The 16,882-nt window shown below is 41.3% G+C and overlaps 1 protein-coding gene across 2 annotated transcripts in view; it reads right to left on the reverse strand.

Moving 5' to 3' along the window:
* vstm2b (V-set and transmembrane domain containing 2B) overlaps positions 1 to 15,303 on the reverse strand; it is a 66,392-nt gene extending 51,089 nt beyond the window's left edge. Inside the window, exons 1-5 of one of the 2 annotated variants that reach the window (XM_043706888.1) lie at positions 14,534 to 15,303; positions 13,679 to 13,851; positions 11,930 to 11,962; positions 10,979 to 11,345; positions 4,135 to 4,164 (exon numbers count right to left, since the gene is read on the reverse strand). In XM_043706888.1, coding sequence (XP_043562823.1) covers positions 4,135 to 4,164; positions 10,979 to 11,345; positions 11,930 to 11,962; positions 13,679 to 13,851; positions 14,534 to 14,606 — 676 coding nt within the window. In that variant the 5' untranslated portion in view covers positions 14,607 to 15,303. The remainder of the gene's footprint in view (positions 1 to 4,134; positions 4,165 to 10,978; positions 11,346 to 11,929; positions 11,963 to 13,678; positions 13,852 to 14,533) is intronic. The other variant, XM_043706887.1, reaches the window with a different exon arrangement.
* Positions 15,304 to 16,882: the final 1,579 nt, after the last annotated feature.

Genomic DNA, 16,882 nt, shown 5'->3' on the forward strand with positions numbered 1-16,882 from the left:
TACAGTGCAGAGGGACCTGGGTCTTGTACATTAATCACAAAACAATGGTTCACAGTTTGCAACAGGTAATTGAGAGGACAAATGGAATATTGTTTTTCATTGCTTGAAGAATGGAGCTTAGAATTAAGGAGGTTATGCTGCAGCTGTTTGGGGTGCTGGTGAGGCCACATTGTTTGTGTACTGATTTGGTCTTCTTATTTGAGAAATGATGTACTGACACCAAAGGGAGTGCAGAGAAAGTTCATTAGGTTGATTCTGGAGTTGAGGGAGTTAGCTTGTGAGAGGAGATTGCATAGACTGGGACTATACTCACTGGAATTTAGAAGAATGATTGGGGATCTTATAAAAACATATCAAATTATGAAAGCAATAGATAAGATAACAGCAGGGAAGTTGTTTCCACTGGCGGGTGAAACTAAAACTCGGGGGCATAGCCTCAAAATAAGGGGGAGCAGATTTATGACCAAATTGAGGAGGAACCTCTTCACCAAGAAAGTTGCGAATCTGTGGAATTTCCTGAAGTGAGGCAGTTTAGGCTACCTCATTGGATGTTTTTAAGGCAAAGATAGGTAGAACTTTGAACAGCAAAGGAATTAAGGGTTATGGTGAGTAGTGGGAAAGTGGAACTGTGTCCATGAAAAGATCAGTCATGATCTTATAGAATGGCGGAGCAGGCTCAATGGGCCAGATGGCCTACTCCTGCTCCTAGTTCTTATGTTATTATATTATTGCGAGGGGAATGAAATAAAGAAGTAGAGAAAATGTAATTGTACAGGGGATTGTTGGGACGATATATGGAGCTTTGCCTCTTTATTTAGGTAAGGATATAATTACAGTCCTTTCTCTTCACTGAATTAAATTTGAGAAGACCTTGCAGTGCAGGTTCATGCTCCTTGAAAGTGGAGTCACAAGTAGATAGGATAGTGAAGAAGGCATTTAGTATGCTTTCTTTTATTGGTCAGAGCATTTCATATAGGAGTTGGGAGGCCATGTTGTGGCTGTACAGGACATTGGTTAGGCCATTTTTGGAATATTGTGTGCAATTCTGATCTCTCTCCTATAGGAAGGATGCTGTGAAACTTGAAAGGGTTCAAAAAAGATTTACAAGGGTTTTGCCAGGGTTGAAAGATTTGAGCTAAAGGGAGAGGCTGAATAGGCTGGGGCAGTTTTCCCTGAGTGTTGAAGGCTGAGGGGTGACCTTATAGATGTTTATAAAATCATGAGGGACATGGATAGCGTAAATAAACACGGTCTTTTCCCTGGAGTGGGAGATACAGAACTAGAGGGCATAGGTTCAGGGTGAGAGGGAAAAGATATAAAAAACACCCAAGGGGCAACATTTTCATGCAGAAGGTGGTACGTGTATGGACTGAGCTGCCCGAGGAAGTGGTGGTGCTGATACAATTACAACATTTAAAAAGCATCTGCATGGGTATATGAATAGGAAGGTTTTAGAGGGATATGGGCCAAGTGCTGGCAAATGGAATTAGGTTAATTTAGGATATCTGGTCAGCATGGACGAATTGGACCAAAGAGTCTGTTTTTGTGCTTTATATCTCTGTGACTCTATGACTTTGTAGCTACCTTCCTATGGATGCTTGTACACTATGCAGAATTCAGAGATCCAAAAAGTTACCTCACCACCAGCTTCACAAGGGCAATTAGGGGTGGGTAAGAAATGTAGGTCTAGCCAGTAATGCCCACATTTCATGGATGGGTCTAGAGAAGGCTCATTCAACTGACTGCTGATGGGGTCATCTGAAAAGGAAAGGTTCCACAGGTTGTGACTGTGCCACTTTGAATTTAGAAGATTTGAGAGTAGATCTTATTGAAACAAAGATCATGAGGGAATTGACAGGCTGGATACTGGAATATCATTTCCTCTTGTGGGAGAAACCAGAATTATTGGAACGAATTTAAAAATATGAGGTCTCTCTTTTAAGAGGAGAATGTGTTTCTCTCATGAAGTCATTGCTCTTTGGTATTATTTTCCTTAGAGAACAGTGAAGGTTAGGTGATTGAATGCTTTTAAGGCTGAGTTAGATTTTGGTGATTGACAAGAAATCAAGAGTATTGGGGGTAAACATGAAAGTGAGTTGAGATCACAGTAAGATCAGCCACAATCTTATTGATTAGTGGATGTACTCGAAGAACTGATTGGTCTACTCTTGCTCCTAATATATATGCTTGTATGATTTTAAATACCCTTCTCAACTTCCTCTCAATCTTCTCTGCTCTGAGCAGAATAAGAGTTGTACCTGAAACGTTGACATCTCCACCTCCTGATGATGTCTGACTTGCTGTGTTCATCCAGCCTCCTGCTTGTCTACCTAAGAAGAATAACATACTTTCCCCCATTTATCTGCCATGATCCATTCTTCCTGGCAACATTCTCATAAATAAGTCTGTTCTGTACCCTTTCTAAAGCCTTCATGCCTTTTATATGGTGTAGCTTCTGGAAATGGATATAAAATCTCAACTATGTTTTATAAAGTTTAACATTACTTCCAGTATTGGTATTCAAAATATATGGATGATACCATTCACTTTATTAACTGCTCTATTAACTTGCCCTGCCATCTTTGATTAATGGTCAAAACTCCCAAGTCTCTCTATCCTTGCACGCCCTTTAAAAATGTGTATGTTATCTGTCCCCAGTTTTCATAACAAAATATAACATTGTCCATTTTTCTGAATTCATAAACTCCTCCACCAAGGTCCAAGCCAGTGATATCTATTCTCTTGTAAAAAAAAATCAATCCCCCATCGAACCAGCTGAGGCAACTTCTGCAAAGGTTTAGACAGCTTTGACAACAGTATAGAAGTTATTAAGAAGCAATATAAAACAAAAAGCAAATGTGTTAGAATGCATCTGGAGGGGAAATACAATCTCAGGTTTAAATTCTCTTTTGTGTTCTAAAAGTGGAAATTTCTGTGACTGAGATAGTGAATGAAAATATATCCCTAAAAATTTCCAAAGCTTTGGCATAGACAGAAGTGAAACAACATTTTATTTCCATTTGTGAGACAGATCATAATAACTCACTTTTATAGTAATTTATTTTGAGATATTGGGTCAGCTTCAAAATATAAAGAAGTATTTTGCACTTGATCATGATTAAGTCTGGTGATATTTTCTTATATTACAACAGTGACTACAAATCTAAAATACTTTGTTGACTGTAATGTGGATCGGGATATTCTGAAGCCATGAAAGCAGCCAAATAAATATAATTTTCTCAAAATATTTTATTTTTCTTTTGTAGAAGAATGGTTGGAATTATGGTACATGATTCCCAAATACTAGTAACAATCCCCAAGATCCCTAAGATTTCCACACTGTAATCTAATCTAAATCTAAATTATAAATAATAAGAAAATGGCATATGACTTATTAATTATAAGCATGTAGCCTCAAACCAAATGGAAATACACAATGAGAAACTCAACAGTTAAAAGATCCAAGAATCCCAATCTACATACAACAGAATTTTATATTTAGTCTTTGTAAATTAACAGCCTTAATAATAATATATCCTGGATATATAAAATGCCCTTATAGGCAGTTAGGAAGAACTGAAAGGAGGACACTTGGTCACCTGAGCATCATGTATGCTAATCACAGCACAGAGACATAATATGGTTAACTTACTTGCCTTGATTGAGCCATTTTTTATTTTTTGCAATTTTGACAGTTCTAAGATGTATCACGAAATGGAAATATTACATCATCTTATGTGGAAGAGATCTGGCTATGAGGCTCCTCTTATCTAGAATGTCTTCACTGTCTTGCAGTTGAAAATATAGCAATGTTGTGACAGTGGAAGACAGATTAAAACATGAAGTACCTCAATTGGAATAAATACATAAATATATTTTATAAGAAAATCTGTAACATTCCTATAAACAAATGGATTCAGACATAAGAACATGCCTATATACAGATATCCCAAAGAACTAAATTTTCTTTACTGAAAATGTGAGATTCAAGTAATAATGCTTGGCTACACAAATATCACAATACAAAAATGAAGAGAACATACGCATTTACGTTAGCTGAACTAAATATAAAGATTTTAACTCATACAATGTTATTTTCAAAGAAGTCAAACAACCTTGTATGATTTGCCTTACCTGAAGTTAGCGTCTGCGTTGGTTTCCCATCTGGAAGAAAGCAAATGCATGACAATGTTTAAGAAGCTGTTGAGTTCTCAGTCTGTCTCATAAATGCATTGTTTCTATTCCTCTTGAGATTTCCATATTCAACATCATCCATTTTGAGTACTGTACAGCAATATTGAAAAGGGTAAATGCCTTTGAAAACAAAGAAGAGGAAATTGATGAATGTGGAGCTTGGCACGAGGCTGAAACTCTTCAGCTTCAACTCAGACAAAAAAAACATTAGTTTCTCGGCAAAAACAGTGCCAATTTTTTCAATCAGTCTGAATTTTTTTGTGTCGTGGCAAGTGAAGTGTTTGGAGTAGGACTGGTGGTCCTTGCCTTATTGGCTAGTTCCACTTTAATGAGGTGATGAATGTCATACTGAGGTTGAGTGAGAAGCAGGAGGGATTTTCTTGGAATTTTGTTGTACTTTCCATGGGAACAATTTAGTATCAAGCACAGAAACCTAAGTTAGAATAATGTCAGACACAGAATAAAGCTCCAATTACATTAGTTTGATTATTTTTCTTTAATGCAAGTCAGAAGAGAATTCTTACTGTATCAAAGTTTGATTTCTCACATTAATCATCGGTGTAACCTTTTTGAGTTTTGATTGCCAATTAATACTCAACTTTGGCCATATTTGTGTCGAATGCCTATTACTCTCAAAAACACACACACAACTGGGGCCATTAGTCGGTAGAAAGAAGACAATCATGCCAGCAGCTTGGGCTGGATTCAAATCAAGATTTGAAGAGAAAGGCCAATGCACTAATCAACTGAAGCATCTTTTAAAAATTGCTCACAATCACTACATATTTCCAGTGAAAATGATTAACTTTGGAAGAAAAGTTGCTCTGGAACTATCTCAGCCTTGAAAGGATTAGAATAAATATTGTCTCAACACCAAACTATTATTTGAAAACCGACAGCAAATTACACATTTCAGAAATGTTACTGCATTTGTGCTTGCATGTATGCATGCTTGTTTAGTTTGCATGACAATGCATTTATATTGATAAATCAGCTTCCTAATGCCAAGGGCAAAATGGTAGATTCACAAAAAATGAAGTTTGCGATTCTGTTGCCGAGAGAAGTGGAACAATTTGATATTGCAAATGTTTTAATCTGTAAATCACTTAATGAGTTCAAGGACACCTCAGACAGCCAGACCTACTCCAAGCACTTCACTTCCCACCACACAAAAAAAATCAGAGTCAATGGAAAAATGGCTCTGCTTTTGCCAAGAAACGAAGGATTTTTGAGTTGAAGCTGAAGAGATTCAGCCTTGTGCTAAGCTCCACATTCATCAAGTTCTTCTGTTTGTCTTCAGCCTGTGAAGTGTTAAAAATCTCATCTCACTGTTGAATGTTGTGACAGCAACATAGATCTTGCAACATACATGCATTGTTGTTACACCAGCTTATGATGGTTCATGCAAGAGCCAATTGATTGTGAGACACACTGAGTGTTGCAAATAAGGATTCTGTCTTGGTTTCTCTTATGGCTTTGGCCATTGTGTCTTTAGTAAGTTTGTATCAACCCGCGGATTACCTGGAGGACTTTTGTGACCACACTTTGAGAATCACTGAATAAGTGGAACCAGAGCAATGGTCTCACAAGATCCAAATTAAACTAGAATAAATATAAAGCACCTCTATTTGTTGTATATGTCTTGTATTCTTGCTGTTATTTGGAAAGAAAAACCCTTCTGTATCAGAGTCCTTGTTGTTAGTTATCTCCAACATTTGCAGATAAGATGTTATTCTAAATAGTGCATCACTTTAGCTTCCTGGTGGACTCACTTGAACTATGTGGCCAATGTGGAATGGAGTCAAACAGCCTGGGGACATTCTAGATTTGATTTTTGGTGTTCACTGATTGCAGCCAGCTACTACAACTGGCTTCAACACATCTGGGATAGAAAGGAGAAAAATCAACAGGGGTCAATATTGAGATACACTTGTCAAAAAAATCAGTTCTGGATATCAGGTGAGGAAGAAACTGGGCTCAGCTGTGATGCCCACAATGAATTGCACAGCAATTTCTCAAAGGAAGTTTATTCACATCTGTCATAAATCTAATAGCTAGGCTCAGCTCTTAGCTCTGATGACTCTAACTTCCTTCTTTTAACAAATAACAGTAAATAACATACATCTTCATCTGCTGATAGGCTGTAAATAGTTCCATAGATTTCAGTACACTATCTTGAACTTAAGTAAATTTTGAAAGTAAACGATCAATCTTATGACTTATTTTTGCCATAGTTGACCAATGGAGTTCATATCTGCATAGAAAGAAATGCATCCAAAATCTTGATTTTTATATGATATTTCAGCTTTGGGGAAGTGTTTACTGTTTTGCCTCCCAACTGAAATGCACAGGAACTCATATGAGTTATTTAAAGACACTGTACAATGTCCATACTTCAGCAGCAGTCTGTAGGACAGCTGGATAAGTATTTCACTGTCACTTGACTTCACTACCAGTTTTAACAATATTTTTATTATATATTTCAAGAAGTATGACAACATCAACAAATGGGCCAAACAACAGCTGATTCTAGCACCAATCCAAAGAACACATAACTTAATTGAAGTCTCCATCTCTCCAAAAGGTGACTTTAAGGCAAAAGGAGCAGACCTGGGTATGAATATCATCAGGTAACCCAGGAATAGATGACACTGACAATAAATGGCAAACCTCTCACCACTGAGACAGTAGACAATGCCCTAGACCATTATACAAGATAACATGTCAGACATTACTTTCCTTCAGGGTCCTACTCAGACACTAATATATTCTACCACTTTGAATCAACGTGTGCATAACTAGCCATTTACAAAGCTTTTTCATTTAAAATGGCTCTGTTTTTCTTAAGTCTACCAGCTTAATATTTCCCAAAGTCATTATGCAACCACTTCTGTGTCACTTATCAAATTATTTTTACTGCTGAGTGTTAACCTCATTTACTCTATATTCTTGTAGGACTAATTGGGGCATTATATTCAAAAAGTGACAGAGAATTCCCTTACAGGGAAAGTGTTTAAAAGGAAGCAGGAAGTCAGGGAGCATTCAGATTTGACAGTGGAAGGTAGCAAATTTGACAGCATCTTGGAACAACTTTATCTCATAGGGGTAACGCCCACTCAATTTTAAAGTCTATTCTCCTTTCCTGCAGAGTTATCACAGAAACCAATGGCATAGAGGATGAAGCTAATGAAGAAGAAAGTAAAGAGGATCACCTGAGTCACAATTACAGGATATTGCCAGGAGTGTAAACTATCTTCCTTACTGAACAACACTGCTGGTAGGAGGGAGACAACACAAACCGAACAAGAAGAAATCAACATGAGGCAAGGGCCACCTCAGTTGCTTATACAACATTGGGAGCAAGATCACTTAGGTGGCACTGAACAAGAATACTAGAATTGAGGAAAAGCACTAGTAGGAAAGATTTACACAATTGTGATTCTTTGCAACTATTATCTGAAGACAAATCAAATGCTGAAATGGTACTTTGACATTCAAAGAGACTAGTCATACAGGGAAGGATGCATACATTTAGTGCTGACTTACTAGCATAGTAAAGGCAAAGAGGGTTGATATGGTGGGATGGATAATGGACTGAGAGAATTAATTGAGAAACAAGGAAGTACTCAATGAATGGCATGACACTAGGAATCTCAAAGGGACACAAGGGTCTTGGGTGCTTGTCCAGAAATGCCCAAATGTGGCAGAGTAGATTAATAGAGTAGTTAAGAAAGCATATAGGACTCTTGCTTTTATCAGTCATGGATTGAATTCTAAGTGCAGCGAGGTTATGTTCCAGCTGTACACAATGTTGATTAGGCCATAGCTGGAGTACTGTGTGCAGTTCTGAATACCACACTATAGGATGCATGTGATTGCACTGGAAGGGGTGCAGAAGAGATTTATCAGGATGTTGCCTAGGATGGAGCATTTTAGCTATGAAGAGATACTGGATAAGCTCGGGTTGTTTTCTTTAGAGCAGAGAAGGCTGAGAGGGGACCTGATGGCGTTGTATAAGAGTACAAGGACCAGGGTGGATAAAAAACATCTGGTCCCCTTAGTTGAGGGGCCAATAACAAGGGGGCATAATTTTAAAATGAAAGACAGGAAGTTTAAATGGAACTTGAGGAAATTTATTTTCAAACAGAGAGTGGTAGGGTAGTTGAGGTGGAGGCATCACAAACTTTAAAAGGTACTTGGATGAGCACCTGAAATGTCATAATGTTCAAGGCTATGGGCCAAGTGCAGGAAATAGGACTAATGTAGATGTAGAGGAGTTTTGTTGGTGCTAACTTCATGGGCAAAAAGGTCTCCTCTATACTATATGATTCTACAATTTTATGAATGTCTCTTTCTATATCTATGGGAAAAGGAATTCAGGCTATAGTATTAAAGCTGCATGTGTTATGTCAAAGACTTCAAAGGTGATCTGTCTTCCCATTATCATTGCAGCAATGACTGAGAATTCCTCTAGATGCTGCCAACATTCATCATCTGATCTATGCTTTTCTTGTTCCATCTGAACACAAGGGTCTTGTCATCACACGTGTCAAAGTCCTACCCTTCCTAAAATGTAAAGTTATGAATGTCACATCATGATACAACTGTTTTTAACATCTGGTCTAGACAATATTACATTATCCTTCATGACATGATCAGGCAGCACACACCATGCTTTGTATATGTTGATGCCTTCTCCCTATGCCTTGCTGTGGAACTCCACTGCTCCTGTTGTGTACAATCACAGGGATTGTTAGCAAGAGAACAGAGGGTTGATGTTGTCATCCAGAAACCATCCATTATTTTGATTATATCCCCTATGAGGCCAAAGGTGGCTGATGAAGGAGAAAAACACTGTACCAACTTTCTGCATATTAAGATTTAATGTTCGAGATTTTCTGATTGTTGCCAAACATCGTTTGCACATTGAGAGAGTTGAAACTGGTCCTCTTGATATGATTGATTTTATGTTCTGTAGACACCCTCAAAGCAACATGTGTGCCATTGACTTAATCCAATGTTTTAATAAAACTGGTGTCTCTGTCTCAATGTGTCTTGCTGTATTGCCAAAGGTAATCAATTGGCTTGCTCACGTTCACAGAATCTCAGTAAGCTGATCAATGCATGTCTGTAATGCACACAAGTTGATATCATGTAAATCCTTTGTGGCTGCTTGCAATGATCCTGTGCTATAGACACTGATAGTCACTTTCATAACCATTGACAATTCAATGCACACAGTTTAGCATAGCTTTAGGTCATTTTGCTGCAGAAAAAAGTTATTTTGTTGCTGCTTTGCTGAAATACATAACAACAGAATAGCTTTCATTAGATCTTTGTTGCTCGTAAAGGGTACATTATTCTATAGGGAAAATGGGTGGACTTGGTGTGCTGCATCTTCCTGATGTAGTGACTCTCTACAGCTCCAAACTGTGCTGCCCCTCCTTCTCTATGATAACTGGTCACAATCATAAAAGGCTCCCCCCTCACCCCACTTAAAGTGTAGCTCAGTGGCTATGTTGCTGGATTCAAGTTTAAACCCTACTAACACAACTGTAGAAACTAAATTGAATGAAAACTGTCAGGAATAAAAAGCCAGTAATGGTAACCATGAAATTACTGGATTCCTGTAAAAACCCATGTGGCTCATTTGTGTCCCTGGGGAGAAGAAATCCACCTGCCTTGTTTCCTTAAGGAATTTCAACACATGCTGATGTTTTCTACGAATACCTTTGATTAATTTTTAGTACATCATTTCTGCAAGTTTCCAAATATTCAGTAATCAATATTATTACCACTTAATTGCAAAAACAAAAAAGTCAATTTATTGGTGAAATCGTTATTTGAAAGTAATTGACGTAATTTTAAAAGGCAAAATTCCAAACAGGCGAATAAGTGCTATTCTTTGCCCAATGGTAGTAATTTTACATCAAACACTTCTGCGTTCAAGTCACACTCCGGAAACTTCAGTATATAATCAGCCTGGCGCTGTCAGTGTTGAGGGAGTGTTGCACTGACAGAGCTGCCATTTTTCAGTTGAATCCTAAAACTGAGACCACATATGCTCCCCCAGCTGGATGTAGAAGATCCCATTGCACTCGAGGAGCAGGGGAATTCCCTCACGCTCTGCCCAACCCAACTAGAACAGACTAACAACTCATTGCTTTTTTGGGAGATTAGATTAGATTAGATTACTTACAGTGAGTTCTTCCTATATACCTTTGACATACTACTCTATGGCCACATTTCCGAAGTACTTCATGAAATGCGGTATTCTGTAAAGCCCTGGAGTTGTGAAAGACAAAATTGAAAACACCAAGTGCTTCCTCCTTAAGCAAACCGGTGGCAATGTGATCAGACACACTCTGGTTAATCTCGACAATTGCGGACGTGGTAGCAGCATTTACCGAGGCATTCTGTGGTTATGATATATATAATATAACCTGCATGTGCGAACTCATTTAGAAACCCGGCTTAGTTGATTTGTGACGAAACATCGCCGAGTTGATACGTTCTCCGTCGGTGCTACCAGACCTGTTGAGCCTGTCCATTCACATTTCAAATCTCGAGCACAGTGTTTTGTCAATTGTCTGCATTAATTTGATTAGCGCGCACGCGCACACACACACTCGTGAATAATGCATGCTTTAGGTCTTTTTTTGCTGCAGAAAAAGTTACTTTGTAGCTGCTTTGCTGAAATACATAACAACAGAATAGCTTTCATTAGACCTTTGTTGCTTGTACAGGGCGAGTGCCCACACGGTGGCAATGTAAGCTAACTTACCGGAGGTGTGCTGTCCAATCATGGCTGCGTTGCCTGGGGGTGGGGAGACAGAGGCGGGACTGGCTGAGGAGACGGTATCGTTGCCAGGGCCTGCTTCTGCCACTCGCCTCTTGTCTGAGCCCGGTACCGAGGTGGAATGCACGCTTCCCCTCCGGGGTCCGTTACTCTGAATGTGGGAGACAGCTTCGGCCGCTTGCATCTCCGGGCTGTAGCGGGCTAAGACCCGTAAGGTGGCCTGGGCTTTGTGTTCCTGAGTTTCGTCGTCGATAAAGTCGGTTACTCTGCATTCATAAACACCCTCATCCTCCTTCTTCACGCCAGAGAGCCGCAGCTTGTGCGAAATGTCATTGCCCATCACCCGGACAGTCTGTAGGCAACAAAAGCCTGGATCAGAACAAGGGGCTCCAAACACACGAGCATAAGATCAGCCTCAACACAAGAAACAGAACTGAAACAGTATAAACTAGGCAGCGATCAGCATGAACAATGAGAAGAGCAAAAAAAGTAAATTAACAATTAAACCTGTAATGCAACACTATTAATGGTCCAGTCTAGGGAAAAGAAACTAAATATAGGATATACTTTTCATTTTTTTTTTACAAAACTAATAGTTTTAATAATAGTGCAAAATAATTACTGACTGGGTTGAATTATGCCATTTTAAAAATTATTTAACTGAATGAAATGGTAAAGTATATGAGAAGTGAGGATATGAGCTTTCTCTTTATATCGCTGCGGTTACTAGCGGCTAGTTTTTACGCAGGGATTCTGTAGATAGGCGAATCCAGCGTGTTCCCAGTTATTGTAAGCACTGAGCAGCGAATGAGCGTCGCCAATGTGGCTCGTTCGTCCCCACAATATTCTGTGGCGAGCGATGGGCGAGCAATGCTTTTTTAGGATTACTAACAGGGGCATGTTAATTAATAGCACGAACTGGAAAGCAGCACTTACGCTGATTTTGGTGGCATCTTTGTTGATTGGTACCTGGAACAAGTAAAGAAATTGTATCAAATCCCCCAGGCTAAGGAATCAAAACTGAAACTTAAATCTTTCTGACAGACATGAGCAGGAGGGAAAGGTTATTAGAAACAAGAGTGAAATGTCATTTCTTGATCTTGATCTCCCCCCGCCCCGATAATTTAGATTGCCATGTGCCATAAATTATGCATTTAACCAGTGTTCCGATTCCAGCCCGTTTTTATCACTTCTGGAGTTAGGCTTGTGTAGCATCAGCAATTGTAATGTGATTAACGCCGCTGATTGCCAGCACATTGGAATTTTTCAATTGTATTATACATAATAGTGTACTGATGCAATTACAAACGTATAATTGATATATTTCAGTGTTGCCATCTTCTCGATTTGCAAATGATTAATGCACGTCTGAGGGAGCGAGTGTGACAGGTTCTCCATCAGTGAGAAATTACTGAAAGGGATCAAACTGAACTCGCCCTGTCACAGAAACCTGGGCCTTTCAGTTGAACTCTCCTCTGCCCCCAAACTACCCACAAGATTGATGCCCTGTCTCATTGAGGTAAAAACAATGACTGCAGATGCTGGAAACCAGATTCTGGATTAGTGGTGCTGGAAGAGCACAGCAGTTCAGGCAGCATCCAAGGAACAGGGAAATTTCGAAGCTCCCTGGATGCTGCCAGAACTGCTGTGCTCTTCCAGCATCACTAATCCAGAGCCCTGTCTCATTGCCCGAAGAAGGGAGATGGATTTGGACCAACCCTAGAATGAAGGGGAGACTCCGATTCCCAATCTATACCTATTTTGTTCCGGATATCTTGGCTGGGACGTTCTCATATGGGAAGCTTGTCTGATTTGGAGACAGCTTTAGAATGCCTTTACACCACTTGAATACGGAACGGAGTAAAAACCTTAAGATTCCCATTCTGAGACTATCCCGCCGTGGTTCTCTTGAAGTTGTTGCGCGGATATTCTCCCGCTCTCCCCATACCTTCACCGTGGGGCCGGTGACAAGTCTGCCCTTATGAGAACACTAGGTTCAATCCAAGGGACTGGGCGGCTTTTTACCCCAGACTTTCTGCTTTCCGGGCTCTTAATTGCCTCGCTCACCCACCCACCCGAGAGGTTCTGCACTCGACTTCACGGGTTAGCCGCGTGTGGCAGGTAGCACCATAAGCTTGTGCCCGCATTGGGTTTGAAATCCTAACATATCCCTAACTGTTGTTGAAAGCGATAACATTTTCACCTAGCTGGATTTTCTTCAAGGAACCCTAAACCTGACACTCCTGCTCTATTACTACATTAACAATTTGGCGCGATGGTGCATTTTCACTCTGGGGCAACTCTGTGCGTTTCCATCTCAAGCTTTAAGCCACAGTGAGCTCCGCGGAGTCTGCAGTTCGTCGCATCTTTATCAGCAGCGGCTGGTCTCAAATATTGCTCTGACTTTGAAATGTACTATTTCATGTTGACAGAAAGATTTCTACCACTGGCTTTCCGGGATCCTTTCTCTTTAGCTATTGTGAGCTGTGGTAAAGGTGTTGACTGGAAATAAGCTTAGCTCTCTTCCTCTTCCCCCCCCAACCCCCTCCACCCCACAATCATTAACGGTCAATGCCACGTTGTTATAATGGGATTTCTTCAGCTTAATGCTGTTGTGAGTGGTTCGGTAAATGCCTCGGAGGTGAGTGTCTTTGCCTCACCCAGGTTCGCCACTCTTGCCCTTACCTTGGGCCTGGCTCCCTGGGCACCGCGTGCCATCTCCCGGGGGGATTGCTTCAGGTACCACCACTGGATCTCCAGCGAATACGAGGTGGTCCCACTGGCTCGGAACGCGCAAGACATCTCAATGTCATCGCCTTCTTTAGCAATCACATCCTGGGGTACTTCAAGAAATTTTGCTGTCAGAGAAAAAGAAAACCAGGGAAGATTATAATGCGATGGTTAACAAAATTAAAACGAAGTCTGGTGGTCTCCCCTCAATCAGTGCGCGGTGCGGATTTGGAGGGTAACCTACATGGTTTCAATTCTTATCTAAGTCATAATTTAACTTTGTCCACAACAGGTATGAAATATTTCAGCCAATCCCGATTAGTCATCAAGTGTCTTTCGTTTCTGTCTCACACGAACTACATTATAAAATCACCCACATTATATCATTACGAATTAAAATCTCCCCCCCCCCCCATGCAAAACCTTCCGCTCGCTCCAATTTCATCCCCAAATGCAACTCTGAATTACAATGGAGTGTCTGTAATCTGGGTGTTGCACGGCCGGAATATTTTAACTTTGCCATTCAAATACTTCCGAACAAACAGAACAGCAACTCTTCAAAGTCGAGAATGCTGAATGACCGCGTGTTTTGAGGCAGTCGCCCAGGATTTTCAGCTCCCGGTTCAACTGGACTACATAATTCTACACAACGGGCAGTCAGCACTTTGCCGGTCATCGGGGCCGTTTAGTCAGATGTGCCTTCCACTAGCTTTTTGCCCAGCCTGTAGGTCCCCGTGATCTTATCCCGAGCAAAGCAACTGATACTCACCCATCTCTCCAGTGAAGGAGATACTGCCTGAGTTTACTCACCGTTAACACAGAGCAAAAGCGGTGCGTTCAGCATCAAGTAATAGAGAATATTGGCGATCCCGCGATTTTCCATTTCATAGAGACTTTGAATGGACGGAACAGACGCCAGGCAATGTTAGATGTCGAGCTCTCTGGAGTGCTGCGATCCCATCCCAGTTCCAGCACCTCAGACCTCCCTGTCCAAGGTTATCACTGTAACAACAGCGGGCTCGGTGTTGACTGACGGCGGGGGGAAACGGGATCGACCACTTGATCCTGTTCTTTCCTCCGGGACTGGAGGGCACAGTCTGTGGTATATGACCGAGATGCCCCGTCTCACAAACTCGTCTTGCTTGAATACATGCTCGGGACTTGCGGGTGATCAGCAGCTCCGGTTATTCCCGCACGCTGACAGTGTGGCTGAACGGACGGGGTAGGGCAGTGATACCGAGCCGGACTGCCCCGCACCCATTCCCGTGTGAGACACGGTCTCTGATCCCCCCCACCCCCCAGCTCTCTCCTGGGGCAGAGCTCAGTGAGACAGCCGCGTCTCCTCCAGGCTTCTGTGGTTGTGCACAGCACTCGGGTCTTGGTGACTGGCTGGATTAGCGGCAGGAGAGGCTCCCGGGCATCTCGAGCAGGGTAGCAGCAGAGCACTGTGCCAACATCAAACACAGGGCACGGAAATCTCAGCCAACAGGCAGCAAGAGGGAAACAACAGAGACGTGCTCCACCGGCTCCCACATCAACAGCCTCCACAACCTGTCGGCACGATGGATACAGCTGACGTCTAACGTGATGGATCGAGCAGCGAGCAACCCCAAAAAAACCCGAGTTGCCAATTCAGTCGCTAGCGCCATATGTCCCAAGCGGGCACGTACACCTCCCAGTCAGTGGGGGAGGGAGGGGGAATCACACACAGCAACCAGGAGAGGTACATCTTGAAATTATGATGCTTTTGGGAATCCTGTAATCAGATAGCCCCTTGGGGATCATAACTAAAATCCGTGGATTTTATTTTAATCCGAAGTGAATTTTGTTGCGAGGATTAAGAGGGCGGAATTTCAATCAGACTTTGGTTTTCCCGAGTACTGTTAAGGGACGACTATTTGAAAACAGAGCATAGCACTCTAGCCTCCCCCTCCCCTGTGTGGAACTTGCCTGAACGGACACTGGATATTTTCCCCTCAGTGACAGAATGATTCTTTCCCAGTTAGCTGATCCTGTAAAGAAGCTGTTCATGTGCTGCTCTGTGTGGATGACCTGGTCGAATACAAGCCACACCATCTTGATGCAATCATTGGGAAAGCAGACGCAGACACGATGGGCCAAATGGCCAACGACTGGGGCTGTGACTCTGTGATACTCATTTATTTTTAAAATACTTACCTTCTTAAACTTGCCCGCGACCATGTTCCATAATGTCAGTTGTTTATGGCCTAGACACTCCTCAAACAGCAATACTAACAGCGACCCATATCCCAGTCCTTTAGAATACATAATGTCAAACTTGACGCCTGTTAATCATCTTCTAGCAGTTTCAGTAATGCAGTGTGCGCCTTCATCAACCTCCAGTTTGGACAAAACTTTATTTGTAGGGCCCCTTTCTTATTTGTATCAAAGGTCTTAAAATAAAATCTGCAAGCAAAAGTAAAACAAAACAAATTAATTTTCAGTGAGTCAGATATCTGGCTCAAACATCTCATATGGGTCGAATAATGTCAGTCCTATCATCATGCGGAACATCACCGACCAATTTCTGGGTCTAAAATCGAGGGTATGTTCAATCGGAAAGAGCTCCAGTTCTACCTCATCTTGCGACAAGCTTGCAGCAATGACTTTCTGATGTGCCTACACTTTCTCTGTGTTGATGCATTGCTGATCGGGGAGCACTCTCTGAACAGTGATAATATCAGACGGTCCTCATCTCTCTCCACAGACGCTGTCAGAGCTGCTGCGTATTTCGAACATTTTCAGCTCAGTCTAAATGTGGCTCTCAAGCAACGCGTGGCAAGCACTGAGAGGGTGCTGCACGGGAGAGGCCTGTTATTTCAGTGTTAATCCGGGGATCGCTGCTACTGATCAATGCAAAGAGAATTCTGCAACTAAATATCCTTAAAAAAAAAGCCTTTTTGGTTTCTTTTTTAAAATTCGTTGTAAAACTTACACCGACGTCAGATATAATAATCCCTGGCAGCAGTTCGACGAACAAAGACAGAAAATGCTGGAGAAACTCAGTAAAGCCAGGTAGAGACAGAAACAGATTTAATGTTTGGAATTCATCATGACTTTTCTTCAAAGTTCTTCTTCAGTTCCGAAATTCCGACCAAAGCTCGAAATATTAACGGTTTCTCTATCGACAGATACTGC

The sequence above is a fragment of the Chiloscyllium plagiosum genome, chromosome 17, assembly GCF_004010195.1.
Source record: "Chiloscyllium plagiosum isolate BGI_BamShark_2017 chromosome 17, ASM401019v2, whole genome shotgun sequence".
NCBI classification, from domain to species: Eukaryota; Metazoa; Chordata; class Chondrichthyes; order Orectolobiformes; family Hemiscylliidae; genus Chiloscyllium; species Chiloscyllium plagiosum.